This window comes from Wolffia australiana, chromosome 4, assembly GCF_029677425.1.
Source record: "Wolffia australiana isolate 7733 chromosome 4, ASM2967742v1".
NCBI lineage: Eukaryota > Viridiplantae > Streptophyta > Magnoliopsida > Alismatales > Araceae > Wolffia > Wolffia australiana.
The window spans coordinates 1,817,832-1,836,468 of NC_135838.1; the positions used below are offsets into that span (position 1 = coordinate 1,817,832).

Consider the following 18,637-nt stretch of genomic DNA (forward strand, 5'->3'; position numbering starts at 1 on the left):
GTCCGCAAGTTTGGTCAATTACTCTTCACCCATTGAAAGGAGATGCATATTTTGAGCTAGAGTTTAGACTTCTGTCATTATGAGATGATGACACAATGATGAGAGAATCTATTTGACAATGTCATTGTTAACTATTGTCCTATCCCACATCACATTAATTACTCGAAACCATGTTAATTATGTTGTTGATTTTTGAGTTTAATAAATAATATTTAGAAACATATTTACTCCTTGATTATTAGGAATCGTCTCAACAAGGAAATGATGTTTAGGAATATAATATTCTTCAAATGATGATTCAAGAGGTGAGAAGGGATACTCATTAAATATGAGAAAGTGAGAAGAGGGAAATGATGTAGGAAGATGATGGATAATGTTTATAGGGCTAAAATGAATGATAATATGATAGATAGAATGTAGAATATAGTGATGACGAAAGGGAGTGATGAAGAAGATAAATAAGGTAGGGTGAAGGAACAATGATGAAATGAGAAGAGCAATATACTACACATACATGTAAGTGTGTGTGTATAAATGGAAGTAATTATCTTTGAAACTTGAGGATGGTGGGACGATTAATCGTGTGTTTGATAGGTGATGAATATGATGAGATGAGATTAATGGTTCTAACCTAAATTGTATCGATGAAGATGAAATAATCTAAAGCAAGGAGACTAACCATAGATCCTTTTGTTTGGCCAAGAGCAGGGTTATTTTCAATTTGGTCGGCCTTCTAGATCATCAGATATAAAATTTTAAAAATTAAGTGATCATGGCCATTGATTTTCTATATACATATATTATCTCTCCTTGTGACCATCAACGGTGCCCAAGTTCTCCGATTCCAATAACACATGCACGAGGCCATATCCCATATTGAGAATGCATGCTTCCGTGGCTCTACAATCATTTATTCTTAGTCATGAATTAATGAAATTAAAAATATTTTAAGTATGCTTAACTTTCTTTAAATTTTAATGTTTTAAGAAGAAAAATATGCATTTATTAAGAATGGGATCCATGTTATTCTCAGATAGTTTAATTAATATTATTTCCCATTGCATTATTTAATTATAGAGAAATAATTTTATGAATTTTTCTGCATCATTGAATACACATATTAATGGCCAACTTAATGTCATTTAATAATAGCTATCATTTTCAAAGATTCTATATTACAATTAAAAATTCAAAAATATAAATTAAAGTAAAATATTCTTTGCCAATTTTAAAAATACAAAAAATTGATTACATAGATTAATTTGTTAAGCAATGATTTGAACCGTTTATTCTCGACGTAAAACTTTTGGTTTCCTTTTTCTTTAATTTTCAATATTCCTCACCACCCTCATCTAGACCTCACTTCTAGTCCCATCACCTATCCTGGACCCCTTTGTCATCTATCTTGTCATCATCATCCTGCAAATTTTTCATGTTTCCCATCTCCATGATGGTCTACTGGCCCGTCTTTCTATCACATCGCTCGTGAATATAACGGGACAAGTGATGGAAGACATTTGCCGAAGCCCAGTAGCCCAAGAGCAGATGCCTGCGTGTTCCCACAGTGACGATTGACTCTTCATCTCTACAATGCACCACCAGAACATCGTTACCGTGGCTACTCTGATTTTGTTCCACTAACTGAACTTCTTAAACCCAGCTTCATGTTCCACTTAAAGAACATGTAAAATTCTTGGCTTTTGAGTGGAACAAGACAGAAGACGTGACAGACGACATAGCCGAAGAGCTGACAAAGACATGACAGAAGATATAATGGAAGAGGTGACGGAAGACATGATGGACGACATAACGGAAGAGGCAACGAAAAATGTGACAGAATACATGATGGAAAACATACTGGAAGAGGTGAACAAAGAATTGACAAAAGATATAACAGAAGTGACGGAAGACATGATGAAAAACACGATGGGAGACGTGACGGAAGACATGATGGAAGACACACCGGAAGAAGTGAACAAAGACATGAAAAAAGATATAACAGAAGTAGTGATGGAAGACATGACGAAAGACACGATGGAAGACGTGACGGAAGACATGATGGACGAGACGACTAAAGAAACGATGGAAGACATAACGGAAGAGGTGAACAAAGACATGACAAAAGATATAACGGAGGTCGTGACATAAGACACGATGAAATACATGATGGAACACGTGACGGAAGACATGGTGTAAGAGGCGATGAAAGATGTGATGGAAGACATAACGGAAAGGGTGAAGAAAGACATGACAGAAGATATGACGTATGATATGACAGAAGACGTGACGGAAGATGAGACAGAAGACTTGATGGAAGATGTGACGGAAGACGTGGCAGAAAATGTAATTGATGATACGACGGAAGACGTGACAGAAAATGTAACTGATGATACGACGGAAGACGTGACAGAAAATGTAACAGAAGATACGATGATAGACGTGACGGGAAAAATGCAACAGAAGATACGACGGAAGACATGATGGAAAATGTAACAGAAGATACGACAGAAGACGTGACGGAAAATGTAACAGAAGATACGACCGAAGACGTGATGAAAAATGTAACGGAAGATTAGACGGAAGACGTGACGGAAGACGTTTGCCAAACCTCAGTTGCCCAAGAACAGAAGCCGGGAGGGGGGGGGGGTTCCTTACAATGCACCGCCGGAACATCAGTAGACTGGGGCCGCTCAGATTCTGGACCACGGACCGAGCTTCTATTACCCAACTTTATGTTCCACCGCAGGAACATTTAAAAATCTGGGCTCTTGAATGGAGCTTTTATGAGAAAAAAGAAGTTTATATTCATAAATTGTAGAATTAGCGATGAGTTCTTGCAGGGATTTGTTGCCGTTCAAGGCCACAGCTCCCTCGATTCCCGTGCGATCTGCCCTCGCGTCCTCGGTCCGGAGTCGATCGGGTATTCGAGCGGAGAATTTCGGCAGGCGATCGATTGGAGGTGGCAAGAATCGTCCGAGATCGACCAGGATGGCTGCTCGTCGCGTCGGGGACGCCGAGGTGGGGTGGCCGGCGGAGCCACTTCTTGGCAGGGAGATCGAGCTCCTTCAGACGACGGAATCCGAGGAATCTGGTGAGTTTTGATGCTGTCTTCCTTGCCCATCCGATTGGTGGAATTTTTGTTTTACCAGAGGTTGCGGTTTAGTTTGTTCTGTTGGGTGATTGGTGATTAGCGGGAGAATTATATTTTGAATTGTTATTTGAATTTAGCCTTTTCGTGTGTATACAGCGAAATATGTAACCTTGCGCGCCAAAATTCTCTTTAAAATTGGTTTCATGTTCTTGGGTTATCTCTCTGGACTAGAAATTACTGAATCAACTGCTTCTCCAGACTTAACTTGCTGTGTGCTTTGCTCCGACGTTTGTGTGGTGATGAGCCTGTGACAGCTGTTTTGAATGTCATTTAAATTAGCTGATTTTTGGATAAGTTTCCATCCTTTAAATTTAGTTATTTTTTCAAATTTTTATGGGTCTACAGCAAATCCTGTAACATCCTCTTTTAAAATTTTCATTCATGCGCGAGCTCTCTGGTCGGCTTCATCGATCTTTGTCCACAAGAACTTGCGGTTAGGTTTGCTCCGACACGTGTCTGGCGATGAGCACGAGATTGATGTTTTGAATTGTCATTGAAATTTACTAACTTGTGGGAATATTTCCCTAATTTAATTATGATTTTTATTTTAGTTTTAATGTGTCTACAACCAAACCTGTAACCTTACACAATAAATTAATTTTTCAAAGCTGCTTTCATGCAGCAAGATATTTTCCAAGAGATGTATATGCTAAAATTCTCTTTATTTACAGTAATAAAATAACCCTCAATCTCAAATTCCATTTTTTTTTGGGTTCTTTAGACGTTCTATGATTCTATGATTCCAAAGTACCATTCTATGATTCGAAAGAAGCGAAACAACTTTCTAAGGGAGATTACTCATGTCGCGTAAAACACCCTCGAAGATTCATACATTTCCTTGTTCATTATTTGGCCAATCTTTAATAGTTTTCTTATTCTTGAGTACTCTGTAGTAAATTACTCTTTTGGATATCATGGAGGTTTGTTATGCTCTGAGAAAGTCTAATTCTCTCCTCAAGTTACACTTCTGTAGAAGTATTAGATGTTACAAAAATCTCTGTCCAACTTTTACATCTAATTTCGCTCCTTCTTACCAGTATTGTAGAATAAAGTTGGTTTTCTGATGCAGGGTCTACTCAATTCACAAGTCCTGCTGCCCTCAAAGATGATTCGGCTAATCGAGATATAGACAGGGACACAAATTTTTATGAAAAAAGTTTCACGCAGAAGATGAAGTCTTCGATGAAACGTCTTAAAATTTTTGGTGTAGAACTTTCTCCAGACAACGTTGCCGTTGCAATTGTTTACTTTGTGCAAGGAGTTCTAGGTCTTTCCAGGCTGGCAGTGAGCTTTTATATGAAAGATGATCTTCATCTTGACCCAGCTGAGGTTCGTTTATTATACCTTGTGGATTGTTCTTGACTTCCAATCTTGAGTTATGTTATCATGCCTCCATATGAAAAATGGAGGCATGATAACATATTGTTAAAAAAACAATGTTATCATGCCTCCATTTGTCTTTCAATTATACCGGCTAACTTTTTTGGGACGTGTTACATATAACTGATATGTTTTATTTATTTCCCATTAGACAGCAGTTATAACAGGTATATCTGCACTACCCTGGTTAGTGAAGCCTCTGTATGGATTTATTAGGTCTGTTCTGGTCTCTTAGTTTAAAAGTTTGAATCATGTATTTCACTTGTCTAAACTGTTTTGATTATAATTTATTCCTATTTTGCAGTGACTCTATACCGTTATTTGGATACCGTAGACGATCATACTTAATTATGTCTGGGCTCCTCGGTGCTCTGTCATGGAGTTTGATGGCGACCATTGTGGATAGCAAGTACAGCACTGGATTTTGCATTCTTTTAAGTTCTCTTTCAGTGGCCGTCTCTGACGTTGTAAGTTCCACCTTTTGAGGGAGAAATGAGATTTTTTCTTAATGAGATCGAAAATGTTAATTGCAACCCAACACCTCAAGCATCCAGGTTTGCGTAGCTGTTAGGTTTCAGCAAGCCCCATTGACCTTGATGGTGGACATTGATGTTAAACCAACATTAATGAGATTTTGATGATTCTATGATGACAGTGCAGACGTCAATTGTTGTCAACATCAATGTCAATGTCTACGGCTCCCGCTGGCTCCCTCTTTTTTCTTTTCATACTTTCCCTCTCTTCTGGCTCCCTTTTTCTTTCTCTCATACTCTCCCTCTCTTCTGGCTCCCTCTTTATCTCCCTCTTTGTCCCTCTCGCTTTCTCTAAATCTCTGTCTCCCTCGTTGTCTCTCTCCCTCTCTCCCTTTCTCTCTATCGTCAAGGCCATTATCAAAGTCTCCAATGCGGCCACATCAGCCATCCCTGGTACCCATCAATGTCAGAAACCAGTCGATGTCATTGTCAATCAGACATATTTGGCGTCAATGTCAATGCCATCATCAAGGTCAAGGAGGTCGATGACATTGACAGCAGATAAAAAGTTGAAGGGTGTGAACGCTAATAGCAATCAATCTTTCATTTGAACCTTTAAGCAAGACAGATTGTTTCCTGTTGTATTCTGAATCTTGTAATGATAAACCTTATGTTATTGTTATCAGGAATAACTCTTTCTGAAATAAAATATATTTATTCAGGTTGTAGACTCAATGGTCGTTGAGAGGGCACGTGGTGAATCACAGAGCACATCGGGTTCTCTCCAATCGTTGTGCTGGGGTTCGTCGGCGTTCGGAGGGATTGTAAGCGCATATTTCAGTGGCTCATTCGTTGAAGCCTATGGTGTAAGGCAAGTGTTTACTTTTACACTGCCAAATTGAGTTTTAAAATGATTGGTTTCCATGTAAGGCTCATGAACGGATGATCGACAAAAATGGATGAAATTCAATTCGTCATCTGTCCTGACCTTGGAACAGGAATGTAAAACAAACCCATTTCTGAATCCCGTTCCTTCTTATTCCCTCATCAAATTCCGCTCAGTTAGTCTAATTTTTAATCGTCCCACCATCAGGTCCGTCATCCATTTCCGCCAACCCTTGGACGGGAATGGAACAAAACAACTCTGTAATGGATGACTGAATAGAAGCTCGTTCGGTCCTGTTCAGTCAGTCCCAAACTGTTGTCCGTCTTTCATCGACGAGCCTTACCTCCATATTGACATATTTTTGTCTATTCACATTGCAGGTTTGTTTTTGGAGTCACTGCTTTCCTTCCATTGATGACATCAGCAGTGGCTGTTCTTGTGAAGGAGCCGCGTGTCTCCGCATCTGAAGCTCTCTACCTTCCAAAGGGTTTACTTGAGAGTTCAAAGCGAAGCATTTTGGAGCTATGGGATGCTGTCAAGCAACCAAGTATCTTTCTCCCAACATTGTTTATATTCTTGTGGCAGGCAACTCCCCAATCAGATTCTGCCATGTTTTTCTTCACGTTAGTCTCCCTAATATTTCTTTTGGTTTCTTTAAGCTTTTCTTTGCTACTTTTGGGCATATTTTCCTCTCATTTGTACTACTTTCTTTTATTGTCAAAGAGTACTAAGTCATAACGTTGAGTTTAAGTGACTAGTGTGGATGCAATCGATGCAAATATCATCGCGAGCTGAAGGTCACTGTGAGGAAGTACCAAAAAAAGAAATTTTTCTTGGGGTTTTATCTTCCCAGCGCTTAATATCTCGTTAATGCATGAAGCTTTCTCTGCTGAATTAGCTTGAGAAATATCTATATGTCTGAACTAAGTTTGGCGTTTTTTCTGCCTCTTCTTGCAATTTGGCAGCCCATCTTAGATCTCTCCGTCTCTCTTTCTCTATCCGATTTACCATTTCCTCAGTGGTCAATAAATCGGCTTCTGGTGTTAACCTTTGGTAGGAAATGATATCGGAAGGATAGGGAGAGAGTAATGTCGAAAGATAGGAGTAACACTGATACGACTCAGACGTATCTAGGCTCTTTTCATCCTTTAGCCCAATAGGGGCATTTGGGTCATTTGGACCTCTTGTAATCTCTTTAAATAGAACAGCCCTCCCTTGAGGAGGGCAGCCAAGAAGTGTCATCAAGAATGAGTCTGGCTCACGTCGGCGACGTCCACTCCGCCTGCCCCTACTTGCCGTAGTCCATTCCGGCACGCCGACGACCATCCCGGCGCCTTCTTCCTCTCTTCCCGTCTCCTCCCGATACGAACCAACTAGGTTCGTATCAAACACTTGCTACAGGCCAGTATTGATGCCTTTACACCCTTGGGTTAGATATCCTGGCAATTCAACGAGTTCCTGGCTATCCTCTTTAGGGGAGGATTACAACTATTAAAAGGGAACTATGCTATAGAGTGATGGCAAAATTACTCCTAGTATGGTTGGTATTCGGATCAGCTTCTAGTTCTTTTAAATGTCATTGGGTGCAATTTATCTGTACATTAAGGTGTGTCAGTTTTTATGATTTTTCTTCCATGTTTCTCTAGTTCATATGGTGGTGGGTTTGATCTCCTTTCTTGGATTTGTTTCTCCCATCGTAAGTTTGTTCATTGTTTCTGAATTAATAGTTATAAAAACAACTCTTCTCGGGTCCATTTCAGGACAAATAAACTTGGTTTCACCCCAGAATTTCTAGGGCGGGTGAAACTTGTGACATCGGTGGCATCCTTAGCTGGAGTGGCGCTCTACAATGGATTTTTGAAGACTGTTCCTCTACGCAGGATTTTTCTGATTACTACCATCCTAGGTTCTGCACTTGGCATGACTCAGGTAAAATTTTTGACTCCATCTGGAGGTTCTGTTTAAACTCCAGTAGATACAGTGTCAATGCAATTGACTTGGATTTCTCAAGTGAGAGTGAGGGAGAAGAGCGATATCGATATACAGAGGAAGGAGAAGATCAATCGAAAGGGGAAGCCGGTTGGGTGGGGGAGAAGAGAGACAGGGCATTGTAACTATTATTCACTGATATTTCTTTGCTGCCGCCCCAAAGGCAGGGCTACATATATTTTGCGGGAAGGCGATCCTTAAAAGTGTATTACTTAAATGCCCCTAATGGGCTGAAATGATGAAACCACCCCTAGTTACAGATGTGAATTGTATCAGTTTGCAGGATCCTCTTGCCGCAGGCTCTGGTGGAAATGATACTTTACAAATTTTGCAGGTTTTGCTGGTCACCGGCCTTAATCGCCAGATGGGCATCAGCGACGAGTGGTTTTCTATTGGGGATTCTTTGATCCTCACAGTTCTTGGTCAGGTAACGACCTCAATCCTTGAACCTTGGTAGTCTCCCATTGTTTTTGAATTTATTAGATTTAGGATAATGATACGTTGCAGATTTCTTAAATTTATTAGTAGCTCTCTCTATCTTTTCTGGGTTATTTTCCTCCTTATTTCTCACTCTTTTTGAAAATATTGGTACCGACCTATTTCTCATTCTCCTAGATTTATGCCTGAGTTCATTTTTTATACTAACCTAAAATCATAAACTCCTAGCACATCATAAACTTCGAGTCCCCCTTGTAATTTTTCAATAATTTTGGTACATAATTTTCTTAAAAAGGAATGTTATCTCCCAGATTACATCCCCCGCCCCATCAATCTAGTTGTCGTTATAAATTGGCTCTTACTGCACCGTTGACAGTCATCTCTAAAAACACTCTCATGGCAGGCGTCATTCATGCCAGTGCTAGTTCTTGCTGCAAGGCTCTGCCCCCGGGGCATGGAGGCGACACTCTTTGCAACTCTAATGTCTATATCCAATGGTGGTGGTGTTCTTGGAGGGCTCATCGGCGCCGGACTAACCGCCGTCTTTGGTGTCACCAAAGATAATTTCGATAATCTTGTCACCCTCATTGTCGTCTGCAACCTCAGCTCTCTACTTCCGCTTCCTCTACTCCGTCTTCTCCCGGAGGAGAACCCAGAGTCGCAGAGCCTCACAGGTCAGAGCATTGAGAAATTCAAGTGATCATCCCCTCTGAGTGGCCATTACGGTTTGCCAAGTCCAGTCCTCATTGGTTGTAGATGTTGACGTTGATAAGCGGTTGGCTATTCGACGATGATGGCATCAACAAATCAACAGGAGTGAATGTCAACTTTAACCATCTATAGATTCAAAAAGATCCTTCATTGTCAACGTCAATGCCAACGTCAACTATGGGGGTTGATGTTGACGGGGCTTTGACGGGTTGATGATAATTGTAGCTTGAAATTTTTTTTTGAAAAATAAAAAGAAAAATAAAAATTGTTGTTTTAATTATAACCAAGTTTTTATAGAATCATCTTACGCTAACCATCGGCAGTACCCCCACAATGTCTGTCTCGTCGTCAAGGATGCCCCGTCAACATCAACGTCAACCACCCAAAATGATGTCAACGTCATTCTCAACATCAACAGGAGTCGATGACAGCGACGGTTGGCTAACAGTTGCTGGGTGCCAAACCTTGTGGCATTTGTCTTTCTCTCTTCTCTCTATATATCTGATGTGCCAGGGCTTAACTCTCTGCTGAATGCCGCTCCACCAATGATACCCATTTTAGCCTCAGATTGTGAAATGGCCGACCTGGGAGAATGAATGGGACAAGGGAGAGTCAGCTAGTGTATACACCACACCTTGTTTCCTCCACAGGTCAGTTTCTCGGCCTATCATGATTTTGTTATTTACGATACCTGATCATAGGTGAAATCTTAGATTTGAAAGTTTGGTCTGAATCTTGTCATGAAAGTTTTATTTATCAAAGGAAGCAGAAAATTTTGATAGATACAAAATCAGAGCTAAAGAGAGACATGGATCTTTTCTCTGAATTATATCTGATTTTATTGTTTTTTTCTTCTAGTGCTCATTCTGTTCTTTTTTCTATTATGATTCTGTTATTTATGGTGCCTGATCATAGGCCGAATCTTAGATTTGAAAGTTCGATGTGAATTTTGTCATGAATATTTAATATATCAAAGGTGGCAAAAAAGTATTGATGAATCCTTAATTACATGTTTAAGAGACATGGATCTTTGCTCTGAATTATCCCTTTATTTGTAATTTTTTTATTTTCCTGCTCTTGCCTGTTCCATTATGATTTCATTATTTAAGGCGACTGATCATAGGCAAAATCTTAGAGTTGAAAGTTTCATGTCATTTGTCATAGATACTTTACCTATCAAAGGAGGCAGAAAAGATTTGATGGATAAAAAAATCAGAGCCAAGGAGAGACCTGGATGTTTTCTAGGTTTTTAATTTTTTTTCCCTGCTCATACATGTTCCTTGGTGCATTATGATTTTGTTATTAAGCACCTGATCCCATGGTAAATCGGAGATTTGAAAGTTGGAGCAGACTTTTGTCAAGAATATTTTACTTACCAAAGGCTGTTGCTGGAAATATTTTTTCTTGGATTCATCCCTGCAATTTTATCAGTGGAAGATATTGAACATCACAATTTGATGGATCCAAAAGCAGAGCTGAAGAAAGCCCATATATTTGCTTTTGATTATATCATTTTCTCAAAACATTTAACACTTTTTCTTTTCTTGCTCATGTCTACAATGATTTTGCATCTATATTTCTCTGGTTCTTGACTCCTTCCTACCTGATATGATCCTTGATCCTCTGTAAGGGTAGACCCGTCTTTCCCCTTCTTCGTGTCCCCTTATATAGAGTGGTCCTCCATTTATGAGTGCAGCAAGAAAATATTATGAAGTTGAAGCTCCTCGGCTCTCGTCTCCCTCAACCTCTGAGTCCCATCTCGCCCTCTATATGACCCTCTTCCTTATGATCGTCTCCTCTTCACTGTGTCTTCACGTGGCTTGTCCCTGTTCGATTCCTGCCTCCTCTGTTCGACCTCTCGTCCAAATTACCCCCATTCATTCTCCTCTCTACCCCGGGAACTTCTCTTGCTTGCCTCCCTCTCGACCACCATTTATCTTTTTCAAATTTAGTCATTTCATTATCCAATGAAGGAGATACGACCTGCACGGATCTCGAATCTTACCCTTCATTCTGTCATTAATTTTTACCTTTTTCTTCCTTTGGAGCCATATTATTTGTAAAAAATAATTTAGATTCTTATAATTCTGTCCCAATGGGGGATGGCATGTATACAATTAGACCTAATATTCTCACCAGAAGCCATTGCAGGAGCAGCTTCCCTTGGAAAAATGGTGGAATCTAGCCCTGTCCCTGAGCATCACATCCCTCTCAAACACTTTAGAGAAGGCAGCCATGAAGGCATGGCAGTCATCACACACCCTCAAATTATTTATTATCCTGACATGCCCCTCCCCGCCGCGCACCAGGCAGAAGGCCAGCGCCACCTTCTCGCCGTGCCCCAGCAAAGCCCCCCTCTTTTCTTCGTCTTCCCCTTCCAGCTCCACCAACACACACCCCCCGTCCGCCACGTACCCTCCCTCCGTCTCCACCCGTCTCGCCACCTCCTCCAGCCGGGCCCACACCTCCGGGTCAACCTCGTCCCCCGCTCCGAACTCGTTGACTTCCCCGTTGACCTCTGCCCAGCTCCGTCCCCTCTCTTTGACCACCCCCTTCGCCCGCATCCGCCGCCTGACCCCCGCCGCCTTCTCCGGCAACCCGGCCCGAACGTAGAGGTTAGCCAGCATGACGTGAGCGCCGGCGTGGGCCGGTTCCAGGTCAAAGATCCTCCCCGCCGCCATCTCCCCCAGGTCAACGGCCAAGTGCTGCTTGCAGGCGCCGAGGAGCGCCCCCCAGACGGCAGCCCCGGGACGCCCCGGCATCCCCTGTATGAGATCCCTTGCCTCGTCGACCAGCCCGACCCGGCCCAGCAAGTCCACCATCGCCCCATAATGGGCCTCCTCGGGCTGGATCCTGTGCACCGCCGTCATGGCCGAAAACACCCGTCGACCCTCTTGGACGAGCCCGGCTCGGGCGCAGGCCGTGAGCAGACCAAGGAAGGTGACTGCATTCGGGGCCACCGCTGCCGCCTGCATGGCCTCGAAGGCGTGGAGGGCCCGAGCGGCGGCGCCATGGAGGGAGTAAGCATGGATGAGCGCCGTCCACGACACTACACTGCGCTGCGGCGGCGGGATCCGGCGGAAGGCGGCATCGGCGGCCGCAAGGGAGCCACACTTGGCATGCATAGTGACGAGGCAATTGGCGACGGCCGGGGAATTGGCGGCAGGGGAGATGATGGTGGCGAGGTGCTTGGCGGGGGCGGCAGCTCCAAGAGCGGCTGCGGCGGAGACGGCGGCGAGAACGGCGGGGGCGTCTGGGAAGGGGATGGAGGAGAAGAGGGCGAGGGCGTGGCGGTGGCGGCCGGAGAGTGAGAGGGCGGTGACCATGGCGGTCACGGCTGGTGGGTCAGGGGATGGGAAGAGGGCGAAGACGGCGGAGGCGGTGTCGGGGGCGGCAGCGCGGCCGGCGGCAGAGATGGCAGCGGTGGCGGCAGCGAGGAGGATGGGGTGGGAAGGGAGGGGGGCCACCGATGAGAGATGGGGGAGGGCGGCGGCAGCCGCGACGGGAAAGTCGGGGGAGTGAGCGACGGCGGTGAGGGCGGCGGCGAGGATGGGAATTGACGGAGCTGGGGACGAGGGGGAGGTGGCCATGGCACGGAAGAGAGAGAGGGCGTCGCTGTGCCGCCCCCATGCATTGTACCTTGAGAGAGAGTAGAGAGATAGATAGATAGAGAGAGAGATGAGGAGGAGAAAGAGAGTAGAGAGGGAATGAGAAAACAGAGGAAAGGGAGAGTATGTAGAGAGTTAGCAGAAGAAAACAGAACACAGATGGAGTAGAGGGACATCCAGAGGAAGAGGGAAGAGAAAGTAAAGAGTAGAAAGTGGAGAGAGATGACACGGCATTGGATAACCCGAACAAGGGTGAGTAAGAAGAGAGAGAAATCCCAACAAGAGAGAGAAAACAGAACAAGAGAGAGAAAACCCGAACAAGGGAGAGAAAGAAGAGAGAGAAAAAACCCAACAAGAGAGAGAACACCCGAACAAGGGAGTGTAAGAAGAGAGAGAAAAAACCCAACAAGAGAGAGAAAACCCGACCAAGGGAGTGTAAGAAGAGAGAGAAAAAACCCAACAAGAGAGAGAAAACCCGACCAAGGGAGTGTAAGAAGAGTGAGAAAAAACCCAACAAGAGAGAGAAAACCCGACCAAGGGAGTGTAAGAAGAGTGAGAAAAAACCCAACAAGAGAGAGAAAACCCGAACAAGGGAGTGTAAGAGGAGAGAAAACCCAACAAAAGAGAAAGAATTGAGAGAAAACAGAGCAAGAGAGAGAAACCCCAACAAGAGAGACTAAGAAGAGAGAGAAAACCCAACAAGAGAGAGTTAGAAGAGAGAGAACCCGAACAAGAGAGAGATAGAAGAGAGAGAGAACCCCAACAAGAGAGAGAAAGAAGAGAGAGGAAGAAGAGAGAGAAAGAAGAGAGAGGAAGACCACTAACCCATCGATCATGACAGCCCAGGCGACGGCATCCCTGCACGGCATCCGATCGAACACGCGGCGGGCGTCGTCCACAACACCCGCAGCAGAGTAAACCCGAACGAGCCCGGTCTGAACGAACCCATCCGACTCGAAGCCGAGCTTGGCGGCGAGCCCGTGAGCCGCCCTCCCGGAGAGGCCGGCTCGAGCCATGGCTCGGAGGAGGGGCGGGAAGCTGAACCGGTCCAAGCCCACGGGCTTGGCTCGCATGAAGGCGAGCAGGGCCAGGGCGGACTGGGGCTCGGGCCCGGCGGAGAGAAGGTGGAGGAGGTGGTTGCAGAGGAGGAGGGGAGAAGGAGGGAGGGACAAGGGGAGGCTGCGGAGGGCCTGCTTCAGCAGGTGCCCGTGCATGAGGAGAAGCCGCTTTCGAACTTCCATTCATGCACCGAGTTTTACAAATGAGAGATAGATAGATAGGTTGATAGATAGATAGAGAGATAGATAGAGATATATAGATAGATAGAGATAGAGAGAGAGAGAGAGAGAGAGAGAGAGAGAGAGAGAGAGAGAGAGAGAGAGAGAGAGAGAGAGGGAGAGAGAGAGAGAGAAAGAGAGAGAGAGAGCTGAAATGACTGTGAAGTCTTAGGAGAGAGAGAGAGACACTGAAATGACTGTGAAGTCTCAGGGGAGAGAGAGAGGGAGAGAGAGAGAGACATTGAAATGACTGTGAAGTCTTAGGAGAGAGAGAGAGAGGGAGAGAGAGAGACACTGAAATGACTGTGAAGTCTTAGGAGAGAGGGAGAGAGAGAGAGACATTGAAATGACTGTGAAGTCTTAGGAGAGAGAGAGAGAGAGAGAGACTGAAATGATTGTGAAGTCTTAGAAGAGATAAAGAGAGACTGAAATGGGTGTGAAGTATTGTATGAGAGAGAGATACCGAAATGGCTTTGAAGTATTGTAAAAGAGAGAGAGACTGAAGTGACTGTGAAGCATTATATGTGAGAGAGAGAGATACTGAAATGGCTGTGAAGTATCGTAAGGGAGAGAGAGAGACTGAAATGACTGTGAAGTATAATACGAGAGAAAGAGATACTGAAATGGCTGAGAAGTATTGCAAGAGAGAGAGACTGAAATGACTGCGAAGTATTATAAGAGAGATATATGACTGTGAAGTATTATAAGAAACAGAGAGAGACTGACATGACTGTGATTTATTATAAGAGAGAGAGAGAGATATGACTGTGAAGTATTATAAGAAAGAGAGAGAATGAGAGAGAGAGAGACTGAAATGGCTGTGAAGCACAATAAGAAAGAGAGAGAGAGAGAGAGACTGAAATGAGTGTGAAGTATTGTAAGAAAGGGAGAGAGACTGAAATGACTGTGAAGTATTGTAAGAAAGATAGAGAGGCTAAAATGACTGTGAAGTATTGTAAGAAAGAGAGAGAGAGTGACATGACTATGAAGTGTTGCAAGAAATACAAAAAGAGAGAAAGACCGAAATGGCTGTAAATTATTATAAGAGAGAGAGACTGAAATGACTTTGAAGTATTGTAAGAAAGAGAGAGAGAGAGTGAGATGTCTATGAAGTATTGCAAGAAATACAAAAAGAGAGAGAGAGACCAAAATGGCTGTAAAGTATTATAAGAGAGAGAGAGAGAGACTGAAATGACGGTGAAGTATTAGAAGAGAGAGAGATATATGACTGTGAAGTAGTATGAGAGAGAGAGAGAGACTCTGGCTGGAGTGATGGTAAAATATTATGGCATATAGAGGTAAGAGAGAATGTTCAAGGAACTAATATTATACGCGAGACAGTCATGAGAGAATATTCAAGGAATTAATTTAATGTAAAATATTATTATAGAGAAAGGCACGAGAGAGAATGTTCATGGAAATAATTTACTGTAAAATATTATAGGGCAGAGAAAGAGGTATAAGGCAGAATGTTCAAGGAACTAATATACTGTAAAATATTATGAGGGAGAGAGAAGAGGTAGAATCGAGAAACTAGAACATATGAGAAGAGAAATATATGAGGGGGAATGTCCAAAAACGACGACAATAAAATATTATAAGAGGGAGAGAGAAACATCTGAGGGAGAATATCCAACAAATCAAAATTACTACAAAATATGATAAGAGGGGTTTCTTAAAGAAAAGGTATATGACAAGAGGGAGAAAGAGAAAAATGGAAATTTATGAGAGAAACATATGGGAGATAATGTCTAACAAACTAAAATTAATGTAAATATGATAAGAGGGAGAGATAGAGAGGGAAAGATGACAAGAGGAGTCCAAGCGAGGGAAGAATGTCCAAAAACTAAAATTAATGTAAAACATGAGAAGAGGAGGGAGAGAGATAAAGATATGAGGGAGAATGCCCAAAAAACTAAAATTAATGTAAAAATGTGATAACAGAGAGAGGGAAATATATGAGAGAAACATATGGGAGATAATGTCTAACAAATTAAAATTAATGTAAATATGATGATGGAGAGAGAGAGAGAGAAAGATATGAGGAAGCATCTTCAAAAACTAAAATTACTGTAAAATATGACGAGAGAGAGGGAGAGAGGAAAATATATGAGAGAGAATTTCCTAAAAATTAAAATTTCTGTAAAATATAATAAAGGGGAGAGAAAAAAATGTCCAAAAAAATAAAATTACTGTAAAATATTATAAGAATGTATATCTAACAAAATCTATTGTAAAATATTGTGAGAGAGAGGGAGAAAATATTAGAGAGAATGTCTACCAAATTAAGTAATGATAATAAGTTATTGGAGAGACAAGGATATGAGGCAATCTCCAACAACCTGAATAATTAAAATAAATACAAGAGAGAAAATGTACGACAAATATTACAAAATTAATTGTAACAAAGGATATGAAAGAGTGTTCAGATTACCAAAACTAATGTCAGTTATTTTTAAGTCGTAGAAGGATATGATATAATATATAAAAAAGTAAACCTACTGTAATTATTAGACATTTTATTATACTTTTTAAACTATTTAAGAGTTTCAACTAAAGCCCATATTATTATTTGTACAAAATTGATTCACAGTTCTAATTGTTAGGATCATCTTCTAGTGCATATCATTACATGTGCTTAATGAGAAGTTTGGGTTTTATCACTCATTGCCCTTCACCAGTCTTTTGGGTTAGATCTTCTTTCTTGCGTCAAGTGATCTTTATTTGCTTGAAAAAAGATAAGAAAATAAAAGTGCTTTCCATAAGAGAGCGTCGGTGCTCTGCCTATGTCCTACATTGCACAGTGGTGTAGCTGTTGTACCTGGTAAACATCGGCCTCATCAAGGACACGTTCAGCAGTGAAGATATTGAAATTCTTTCATTTGAAAGATAAAGATGGATTTTTATTCTAATATTTTAATGAATATTTTATGTTTCATATGCATTTAAAGAATTTCAATCTTCAATTAGTAACTATTTAGAGTGTTATATTTTTCCATATACTGATATCCATCTGCTTCTTCACAATCACATCATTTATCTTATTATTTTATTTAAATTTAATCGATTTCATAGTTCATAAATTTATTGAATTAGTCCTGATTCATTTATATATCACTTAATATACTTTTAAAATTTTTTTAGTTTTCTCTCTTTTTATATGAAATCCTATTTTATCTGGTGATTATATGCTTCATTCTCTTGTCACATCTTTCATTTTATTTTTTCGCACTCATATATTCTAAGCCTTAAACATATGATTCGGATTATGTTCCCTTTATGGTATTATTTTCTGGTTCCATAAATATATGTTAATAATTTAGAAAGTAATTTTGGAATTTGTTGTCAAACTTGATCTACATCAAGATGTATCCTTCTCTCTTAGAGAAACTTGATCTTCATTTTACGGTTCCAAAAATGCTAATCTCATTTGGCATGTTTACCTCTTAAATTTAGGTGCCTTGGTAAATTATATATTTTTATATTATTATTTTTGGTGTATCATACTCTCTTGTCTGGAACATATTTAATTGGATCCCATAAGTATACTTCTGTAAGATTTGTATTAATTCTCTAGATATATTAACAACTCATGAGTCTCACTTTAAAATAACATCATAAGTCTCCGAATGTAATGTACTGATGTTCTATTAGGTATGCAAATTTATCGTTCTGGAATTTTGTATACATTTTTTAGTGCCCTAGGTGGTTTATGGTAGATGATGAAGGAACTTTTCTCAATATTAACCTTCTGGCTGGAAGCCTTCTGATACTCCATAATAATGACCTTCATGTTGTGTTTGGATTTTGAATATCCCTAGTTGAAGATGATGTTCTCATTCGTAAACACAATGTTCCAGACTAGAGGGCATCCCCTCTTAGTTTAATAACCTTACACGAATTATGACATGAATTGTATGAGTAATTTTGATGCTTATTGATTATTCCATGATGGAGTTCCTGTGATGCCACGAAGAATGTGGAGTAATGATTATTCAATATGAATAAAATAAAGTTAATAATTATATTCTATGACTTGATTTGAATGAAAATAAAGAGATTCCTGCAGCAGAAGACTTTGAATGAATCATAACGCCATTCAAAACCTATAGATGAAATCACCTATCCACTGATTGGATCCATGATTTCTTAATTCCTCAAGTGAGACATGTTGAGCCTCTCAAGTGTGTAAACTCAAGCCATATCTTCATGATTTGTGGCACGCCAAATCTCCTCCATCTTGACAAGCCCTGTTCACACTCCATCATCATCATTTTGCCATCGCGATTGCATCATGAATGGAGAAAAGAAAAGGGGAGAAAGGAGAAGAAGGGTAGGCCCTGAAAAATTATAGCATGGGGAATTTTGTTCAAGGCCTTCCCCTGTTTATACTAAGTGGGAATTTTTCATAAAAACCCTAAAATGTAAGTATTTCTTTTGATGTCCAAAAATACCATTTACGTGTGACTTTCTAGGCCCATATCATTCTAGTTAATGACTCAAATGGCCTTATAACCTATATTGTCATTACAAATTATTCAACTATATCACCTTATAGGTTAATTAATGACAGATTGATTTAACCCAAATGATTGGTTGAGTTTCTAACCTGTGTTGTCCCAAGCTATACCTTGTATTCTAGAAGATACAAAGATGTGTACTGACTCACTCATGGAACCTGTCCCTAATCAATTTTAGTGTTCTTGTAGTCCTTGGTCTGCTTG

General features: G+C 41.2%; 2 protein-coding genes across 9 annotated transcripts; one reads left to right on the plus strand and one right to left on the minus strand.

The window, feature by feature from the left end:
- The first annotated feature begins 2,801 nt into the window (after positions 1-2,801).
- LOC144702755 (Major facilitator superfamily protein) lies at positions 2,802-11,316 on the plus strand. 8 transcript variants are annotated; one of them, XR_013581358.1, is made up of 11 exons: positions 2,802-3,091; positions 4,221-4,480; positions 4,683-4,747; positions 4,836-4,998; positions 5,727-5,875; positions 6,271-6,513; positions 7,651-7,819; positions 8,214-8,306; positions 8,721-8,991; positions 9,590-9,678; positions 11,180-11,316. XR_013581358.1 is itself a non-coding variant. In XM_078574783.1 (10 exons), exons 1-10 carry the CDS (start codon positions 2,827-2,829, stop codon positions 9,622-9,624), a joined length of 1,713 nt encoding a protein of 570 aa, XP_078430909.1. In that variant the 5' UTR covers positions 2,802-2,826; the 3' UTR covers positions 9,625-9,749. The 8 variants fall into 8 exon arrangements, 2 of the variants coding, with proteins under 2 accessions (XP_078430909.1, XP_078430910.1); XR_013581361.1 differs by having other exon boundaries at positions 9,596-9,678; XR_013581359.1 differs by having other exon boundaries at positions 11,168-11,304.
- LOC144701903 (Pentatricopeptide repeat (PPR) superfamily protein) lies at positions 11,161-13,923 on the minus strand. Its single transcript, XM_078573715.1, has 2 exons — positions 13,462-13,923; positions 11,161-12,667 (listed from the first exon to the last, which is right to left on the minus strand). The coding sequence occupies exons 1-2, from the start codon at positions 13,875-13,877 to the stop codon at positions 11,161-11,163; spliced, it is 1,923 nt and encodes a 640-aa protein (XP_078429841.1). The 5' UTR covers positions 13,878-13,923.
- Positions 13,924-18,637: the final 4,714 nt, after the last annotated feature.